We start from the raw sequence: 8,845 nt of genomic DNA, 5'->3' as shown, positions 1-8,845 counted from the left end.
GGAAATAAACCTTTTCTGTAAAAAAAAACAGATTTTGAAATTCCATTTTTGTATTGATCGATGCTGTGATAATTCAGGTATATTGTAGCACCAATTTGCTAAATTCAAGCCCCGTTTTCCCCCAAATAGAATGTATTTGAGAATTAGAGGTCAAAATTTGGCTAGGCCCCATGCTGCAGACTAAAAGTAAGATTACCGTAAAGGATCGTTCATTTTGACGACAATGATAATCTTATGGCCGAATGAAAATAACGTATCGTTACCAATGCGCGGGGAACTGTTATTGCAATGAAAAAACGGCACCGGTACCTATCAAATAGACATTTTGCATGTTCAATTAAGTTTACGTTTTTTGTCCTATGATGTGCAAAAAATTTTACTGATAAAAGTTTAAGAAACTACATAACAATTTTGGACACTAAACGTGACCATGACGTGGATATTTTGATTGGTCTGAAGAGGAAAAATGACCTTTTTGTTACTATCTCAGCCCCCAGATAGTGTGTAATTGCTTTGGTTTAAAGTTTAGAATGGAAAAAGGTCAAAATACACACCTGTAAAGTATATTGTATATTGTTAAAAATAATTAGGAAGAGTTCCCAACAGATGTCCTTTTTATGTGGATGCAATAATGAAGTAAAGTATTAAATATTCTCTATATTTCTTTTAAATTTCAGAACTCACTGTCAAGCCAAAATGCAGATCTTTGTAAAGACTCTCACTGGCAAGACCATCACACTTGAGGTTGAACCAAGTGACACAATTGATAATGTGAAGGCCAAAATCCAGGACAAAGAGGGTATTTAAAACTTCAAATTTCTTTATTGTTTGTTTTCCATTAGATGCATGCAAATTCTTTTCAACTGTAGGCTGAAGGACTGTGAAACCGATAAATAGAAAAAACTGTTGTGTTTGAGTTGTTGTTCTTTTTCATGTTAACTTTGTATGTGCCTTATTTTTTTACATCAAGTTCAATGAACGCCAAAAAAATTTTATTGGCCTGCACTCCGAATGCCTGAAAAACACCTGTGTGTACACCGAAGATCTTTGGGCAGAAGTACATGGAATGCACCCTGGGATGCATGTGAATAAAAGTACCCAGACATGTTATCTTTTTGACATGTTATCTTTCCTGGTACATGATGAAAATTTTCACTATAATATTCAGATTTCAGAAGTTCAATTTTTTTCTTTCCTATCTATTCACAAAAAATTAACCAAAGCATAAAATAGACTTATCATCTTATATTTTTGCAAATACTTTATCATTTTATCTCTCTAACATATTGATATGTTAAATTTCTAACAAGTAAATTTCTTCGCTCAAAAGGAATTCCTCCAGATCAACAGAGGCTGATCTTTGCTGGAAAACAGCTTGAAGATGGCAGGACTCTCTCAGATTACAACATCCAAAAAGAGTCAACACTCCATCTTGTGCTTCGTCTGAGAGGTGGTGTTATTGAGCCTAGCTTGCGTCTCCTTGCCCAAAAATACAACTGTGAAAAAATGATTTGCCGAAAGTATGTAAAACAATTTATTTTATTCACTATTTATACTTTTCTTTTGTGTCCTTGACTTTAATAACATGTTGGCTTAGAATCACACCTCTGTTTTCTTATCTTATTGCCTTGCAAATATGTTTTCAATGCCTGGTGATATCTGTATTTTAAAAACAAGCAGATTTTTAATGTAAAAGGATTTCAAACCCTGGAAAGTAGTTCATCAATTTTACAGTTCCTCGTACCAATGCAAAATGATAGAAGAAATCTAACTTACTTAGTTATAAGTTGTCACATCACATCTTCTAAAAATATTATTTGAGGGTGCATCATCAGTTAATTCTAAATTGAACTTTCTCAGCACCGTTCATCTTTGTCTTATTAATGTTGCTGCTGGGTATGTTTTTGAACCCATGGTAACCATTGTATTTAATCCTTATAAAGCAAAACCAGAAATCACTGTCTTAAATATTATCTTCATCTGCCTATCATTTAATTCTAGATGCTATGCAAGGCTACACCCAAGAGCTAAAAATTGCAGAAAAAGAAAGTGTGGACACTGCAATAACTTGAGGCCAAAGAAGAAGCTTAAATAGACACTTTTAATTGTCCTTGTTCAAATGTGATAAAAGCAATAGATCACTGAATTCTTCTGTTTTTATATTTCATCTCAAGGCAGAGTTGGGCTGCAATAGCTGCAACATCAAAGGTCTTTCATTGTGCAATAGTAAATGTCAATGTCAAATTTTTTTATAAGGCATCAGCAGTAAAATGCTCAGATCCTGGTACCTATTGCATAGGCAAAGTAGACCGTTAGTATTCTTCTTCCTGGATGGTTAACAAAATGTTAGAATCAGGGATTACAACAATACCAAATGCGGCATTGATAATGCTTTCTAGATCAGAAGAAAGGCAATCTTCTTCTGATCTAGAAATTATTCTCAAGACACAGATGAAAGAAAAGTGAAAATATCAAAGCAAATGAAATATGTTCTGAAAGGTCATAGAGAAAAGTAAAGTTGAAAAAATTCCCAATTTAAGCAATGAAAAAGATCTTTTAATAATGAATGCCTGTAGACCCTCCAAAAATATTCAATATGTTATTGTAAAAAGAAGCTGCATAAAAAAATGGAGGCACAGTAAAACCCTGCAAACAAGAACCTACTTTTCTAAAGAACAGACTGACTAGGTTCTTATAAATGTGGTACTCGTGATATTTTCAGGGTGTGGCTCTTATTGCAAGGACTCTAACAACTATGATGCACAAGACAAAAGTAACTAGATTTAAGAATGGCCTGACTGAATTTCAAATTGTAGAGGATATGGTATCTTGTTGGGGACAAACCGGTTTCAATCACAATATGAAAAAATGACATGGCTCTGAATATCAATTAATCAAACCACAATGACGACTTGAAAACTATACTTTCAAACTTTGAGAATTTCATGTTTTATATAACATGATGTACAATCTCATAAGAACATGGAAAGAAATCAGTCTGTTTTTGGTTCTTATCTGTGGGTGTTATTTTCCACAAAATCAGTCTGTAAGTTCTTATTTTCCTATGTTCTTGTTTGCGGGGTTTTACTGTATCTCAAGCTTATTTAACGCAAAAAGGAAAATATACCTATAGAAAAATTATCAGGCAACAGAAAACTGTTTCAAAACAAGTTATAGCCTGCGCATTATATAAATTAAATCAAGAGAAGTTGGTGTCAAATGTGTTCAATGATGACGATGTTGTTGTTGGAAATGATAAGAGCAATTATGACTCAAATTTTGAAACAAAATAGAAAGCAGTAGCAAAAATATATTGTTCCTACAAAGTAGTGTACACAAAATGCTTTATGGATGAGCAAGGAGAATCATCGTAGCATTTTTGTTAAATCAAATATGGGTCTGACATAAAAAGGGTGTATAAGGAAGATACTCTTTGGCTGTCTATAGCCATACGACAGCCATCCTTAGAAGCAAACTCAAAATATCCGTTCCAGTACCACTGTCCTTTAAAAGATGTCTGTACAAAGTCACCAGCAATTCTCCAAAAATTATTTTGGTAGACCACATCATCTGGATGCTCTTCAATTGCTTTATTTTACATTAATATCACAATGCTATTCAACTTTTTCTCATAAAATCTGCCGGACGTTGTTATGAAATGTTCTGCACTCTACGTTTACAAAAGCTCCAGGTCAGGCCAAATAACGCTACGCTACAGTACTCTACTGTACAATGAACCAAGGGGCGAGGCGAGGCAAGGCGAGGCGAGGCGAGGCAAGGCGAGGCGAGGCGAGGCAAGGCGAGGCGAGGCGAGGCAAGGCAAGGCGAGGCGAGGCGAGGCGAGGCAAGGCAAGGCAAGGCAAGGCAAGGCGAGGCGAGGCAAGGGAAGGCGAGGTGGCTGCTCTTTAAAAGATAATAATCAGACATTGGGGTGTAAGATTTTTTTCTAGCTACACCATTTGTGTAGTTTCTTTGGCGAGACAGTTTTTCATATCTTTAAACTATGATTACGTATCGAGGTTAACTTTCAGTACTGGCTCTCTTTTGCTATGAAAAATAAGATCCAAAGCTCAAAAAGGCAAGATCCGTAGCTCATTACAGGGACCCCATTAAAGTTCTCTATGGGCTGCACCTATCCTTGGTTCTTCATAATTTATTTCACCTTTCTTTCTAATAATTTAGCAGTTTAAATTTTGACATTGCAATTTCAAACACACAAAGGAACTGTACTTCTTATTATCTTGAGAACGGCTATGAAAAATATCGCTAGCTGAAGGCGTTTTCAATAACTTTTCCTTCATGGGTTAAAGAAAATGCAAAAGTCGCAAAAACTTCCTACGAATATGATCAATCACATCAGCTGTTAATTTCGTTTTTAGTTTTCGTTTCCACCCGGCTGTGAAATTTTCAAGGACTGGAACAGTTCTAGATTCTGCGTTAGAAATACTCTTCTGTTCCATTGATGGGATTGGCATTGCAAATGTACATTTGTTTGTAACTTCATGACTGCATAAGTAATTCCTCGTTCACATATTTTTTTCTTGCTACCGAATATTAATTCACCAACATTTTTGGCACCGTATTTTTCGATACTGCATTTACACCCCCCCCTTTGCAAGCCAATCGTTCTATTTTCTATGAACCCTGGTTTTTTAAACCAGCTATTACTGATAGAAATGACTTTGAAACATCCAAAAAATTAAAAATTTGCGGGATTAAAGGGAAAGCATGGTCAGGCGTGTTTAGTCATCAGATCAGAAGCAAAAAGAAAATATTAACTATTGCATACTTTCATTAAAAAACTATTCTTTAAATTCACTCTTTAATACTAAATATACAACAAACCGGTTTTTTATTGAAATAATTTACTAACACATTACAATCTGGGGTTTCTGGGCAAAACTTTTTTCTAGGAAAGGATGATCAGTGTTAGGTCAATATTAAGTGCAAAGGCGAAGCTTGGTACACTCTTCTAACCCAGCTCCTCTGTTGTGGCAGTGGGGTAGAGTTCGAGGCAATTTCAACCTTCCAGTTAATGCTCCATTGCTCTCGCACTGTGAAACTTTTCCTTGGCTATCGACTCTGCTTGAAGACACATTCGAAAATTGTATTCGATCCAACGTTGCAATTTGTGACATATATATTTTGAAAATGAGAAACATTACCAAATGCATATTCTCAAACACTATTTCTAAATTCGTAAACAACGCTTTCAACTTTTATATTATATATTTTACATGGAGCTATGGAAAGTTTCCGTACATTAAAATATTAACAACCTTGACAGTGATCACACTTAAAACTCATTGCGTCATGTATTACACTCACAGGCCACGTCAAATGATCCACACGCAGAGCCTACGCTGCTTTAGTTATTGCATTTGCAATCTTCAACGCCGGTCCGAGTTTTATCTTGAGATGATGTATCATATCGGCTTGGCTGAGAAGCAGCAGAGCCTCTCCATCAATTTGCTGCAAATGTAAAACATTGATTCAGATTGCGTTGCGTATTTCCATATATCAACAAAAACTGGGATATATGCAGCAACTAAACCAAGAAACAGAATAATTGCATTTTCTGTTGATTCTCATGTTAACGCTTAAAAGTTGAGACATTTGAATCAAAAACATATTTTCCGGAATTAGCCAGAAATATCAACAGATGACTCACAAAATATGGAACAAGAACAAAACATTTTTAGGGAGTTAAAGGGCATGTGTCATAAACATGATTGGCTAATGGAATACAATTATCTTTTTCTAAGTACAAAGCATAGAATCGAGGGTGAATTTTTACGACAGTAAAAATTCAAGATGAAGAAGTGAAAAGCAACGAAACAATGGAATTCCAAACGCTTTTTTTATTAACCAATTGTTAATGCGACATATGCCTTTTAAGAGCACCTAGCTCACTAGCTCAGCTTCCAAATTCGATCAATCTGACACAAGGGCAGTGGCATACCCAAGGGGGGGGGGGGGGAATGGAGGGGTCCGGACACCCCCACTTTTCTAAAATATGCTCCTCGAGGTTTTTCCAAAAACGATGAAAACTCATTGGGGGGGGGCGTAGTATACTGTATGCTTGTGTCAATAACAATTGTAAAATGCTTTGCTATTTACCGTAGCTAACATGAATCAAATAATGGGGCACAATTTGCAAAAAGGGCGTTTCCCCGCATTTGCGAGTGTTTGAAGGGCGTGGTCCGAAAAAATTCTGGGGGCTGCCCCCAGACTACTACTACAGCCCTGGGTACGCCACTGCACAATGGACTTTTATCAAAAGATATTTAATGAGATTGAAAAACGTTATCTTTTCATTTACAAATCGATGCTTAATATTTCTTACAACAATATATTCCATAAATTTAAAAAATTTTACCAACCTGTTCTTCGAAATGCATAGCATGCTCAACAAGTCCAATCGATCTAATAAATTCTGCCACATCTCTTACTGTCCAGCTTTTTATCTGACTCGACTCAAATTTTAGCTTATTTTGAGTTTTGTTCATAACTTTAATAATTGGCATGTTTGTTTTTGTCTGTGGTTTGTTGGGAGTTGACGTGCTTGAGACCATATTGTCGGGCTGCGATGAAAGCCCGTTACCTTGAAAAATATAGATGAACAATAAGCCATAGAAGTCATAAATAGATGTACGTGATAGCGATTATCATAATTGTTAGGATAATATTGATGATAATAATGATGATGATTTTGATATGATGATTCATGGTGATTGACAGATTTGATTGACAGTAGTGCTGGTGTGGGCATGATGATGATGATGTCCGGTTTTTAAAATAAAATATCTAACTGCTAACAGTGTACATCAAAGTTGTAGCTCAGGACACTAAGAGAAAAATTTCAGTTAGTTTCTATGGCTGGTTAAGGAAAACAAAGAAATAACTAGAAATAACTAAAGAAAACAGGATAAAGCAAAACTAACGAAACCACTTTAAAAAAGCAAAGAAAGAAAAAAGTAACACAAAGAAAGGTGAAACCGACGAGCTTTTTTATCACATAAATTTTGAGGTTTTGTCATTATTCCTCATTTGAAAGACAAGACACCAATTTTATTGAATCAATTATTTTTTTCTTCGACGGAGTTTCTACTATTCATAACTATTTGTATTACTTTTAGAATTTCATATCACATCTTACTACATTGCTTGTGATAATCTGTGCTTGCTATTGGTTCTGATTTCGATTATTGAAAAAATTACCCGACCCATCAAGTATTCCTGAACAAATCAAGCATCGAAAAGATTTCCCGACCTGGAGCTAGCCGTCTCCCTGTGCATATTAGCATATTATGGCTTGAGCCGCCGAGTACCTCTAGTTCGTGGTATTGAAAACGGGTAGCAGTGTTTTTATTTCAGTACATCATTTTTTTAGATAAAAAAATATGAATCAACTGTATCTTGAAACTTGTGAGTCATACTAACTTTAGCTTTTCCAATCGAGGTTTTCTTTGTATACTCCTTCCAAGTTTATCAAACCATAGTCAATACTTATTATTGACGTTTAGTAAGATATTTTCGAGTACAAAATGACTTTTGGTATAATACTGGCATTTTTGGCAATTTTCTTATCTATATGTTGGAGGTATCTTGCAACAAAAGGCTATTATGAATTTTAACTCCCAAATATTTTTCACATTAACCTACCTGTATGACATCTTTTACTAATGATCTATTTTTTTATAATTTTATCTACTTCGGATGAACAGCTAAATAATTTGATTTGCATTGCATGTATTCTTTGTTCAGCAATGGGCAAATCTGTTATTAGTTTTGACGATCTTAAACTCAAAGAAAATGTGATAGTGCAATGACTAACAAACAAAAATTGCTAGCTGAAATTATCACTAGAGGAACTAACAAATAAACAAGACATAGAAATATAAACCAACCTTCTTGTTGCAAGTAAAATCCCTTTTTGTTTATTTTGGACTTTTCCTTTAATGCCAGCCTAAAAAATAAAACGCAGAATTCTTTTGTAACATTGTAACAACCAATCAAGCTTGATATTTTCTTAACGTCAATGTATAAACATGATCAAATATAAATAGTCGGAGAGATTATAAAAAACGAATACAGTGAACAGGCTAGGAAACATTATAAAAAATATTTACTTTGTTTGATTTTTCGTGAAGAACTTAGGTGCTTTTGGAGACTGCTTTTCTGACGGTTTCTTTGCAGGTCTTCCAACAATTCCTTTCAAAAGTCTGTAGGAAAAATATTCATATAAATTTTCATTTTCAATCACCTCACACTTGATGAATCTACATTATGGTTTATCTTCTTCTAAAAATTATTTTTAAAAACCACACACAAGTAAATGATTCCAAAAATTATCTATCCATTAATCCTTACTTTTGTTGCTTGATCAAGTCTGCTTTAGTTGTTGAATCTGGGTATGTCTCTAAAGAGAAAGAAGCGTATCAAAACTAATAAAAGTACTTTCTTCTATGTGAACCAATATTACATTTAGATCTTTGTGATATGACGCATCTTAGTCTTCAAATACAATCTAACATGCAAAGTTTATCTTATATTGTTCTCGTAATGTGGGTTCACCAAAGTTTCCTTTGGAATCCTTATGAAAGAACCCCTGTTTCTAATGCAAATTGACTATAAACCTTATGATAAGAGCTCAAGTCACTGCTGGGAGCTGGGAAGTGTGAGCATTTATATACTCAGAAGTTAAAATAGGTTTCCGCTGAACTTATATAAAGGACAGGATTAGCATAACATTGAGAAAAACAAACTACAGATTGGTAAGTATCTACTTGATTGGTTCGATAGCTTGAGTTTCGAATAAATTTCTCCCTTGTTAGGAAATAAA

At 34.7% G+C, this 8,845-nt stretch overlaps 2 protein-coding genes across 2 annotated transcripts in view; one reads left to right on the top strand and one right to left on the bottom strand.

Moving 5' to 3' along the window:
- The first annotated feature begins 678 nt into the window (after positions 1-678).
- LOC135684887 (ubiquitin-ribosomal protein eL40 fusion protein) lies at positions 679-2,146 on the top strand. The gene is made up of 3 exons (XM_065200577.2): positions 679-799; positions 1,331-1,520; positions 2,002-2,146. Exons 1-3 carry the CDS (start codon positions 697-699, stop codon positions 2,093-2,095), a joined length of 387 nt encoding a protein of 128 aa, XP_065056649.1. The 5' UTR covers positions 679-696; the 3' UTR covers positions 2,096-2,146.
- The window catches only part of LOC135684874 (lethal(3)malignant brain tumor-like protein 4), a 27,977-nt gene continuing 20,500 nt past the window's right edge, over positions 1,369-8,845 (bottom strand). The window contains exons 14-18 of the mRNA XM_065200565.2: positions 8,374-8,422; positions 8,133-8,225; positions 7,911-7,969; positions 6,384-6,604; positions 1,369-5,472 (exon numbers count right to left, since the gene is read on the bottom strand). Of these exons, the coding sequence (XP_065056637.2) occupies positions 5,359-5,472; positions 6,384-6,604; positions 7,911-7,969; positions 8,133-8,225; positions 8,374-8,422 (536 nt within the window). The 3' untranslated portion in view covers positions 1,369-5,358. The remainder of the gene's footprint in view (positions 5,473-6,383; positions 6,605-7,910; positions 7,970-8,132; positions 8,226-8,373; positions 8,423-8,845) is intronic.

Source organism: Rhopilema esculentum, chromosome 21, assembly GCF_057945365.1.
Source record: "Rhopilema esculentum isolate cy_ngs chromosome 21, ASM5794536v1, whole genome shotgun sequence".
Taxonomy (NCBI): Eukaryota; Metazoa; Cnidaria; class Scyphozoa; order Rhizostomeae; family Rhizostomatidae; genus Rhopilema; species Rhopilema esculentum.
The sequence above is the reverse complement of the archived record's forward strand: the minus strand, read 5'-3'. Positions and strand labels throughout refer to the sequence as shown.

Coding starts and splice junctions, on each gene's coding strand:
- LOC135684887 (XM_065200577.2), top strand. CDS start 697: ATGCAGATCTTTGTAAAGACTCTCACTGGCAAGACCATCACACTTGAG. Junction 800..1,330: donor CAAAATCCAGGACAAAGAGG/GTATTTAAAACT, acceptor TTCGCTCAAAAG/GAATTCCTCCAGATCAACAG. Junction 1,521..2,001: donor GAAAAAATGATTTGCCGAAA/GTATGTAAAACA, acceptor ATTTAATTCTAG/ATGCTATGCAAGGCTACACC.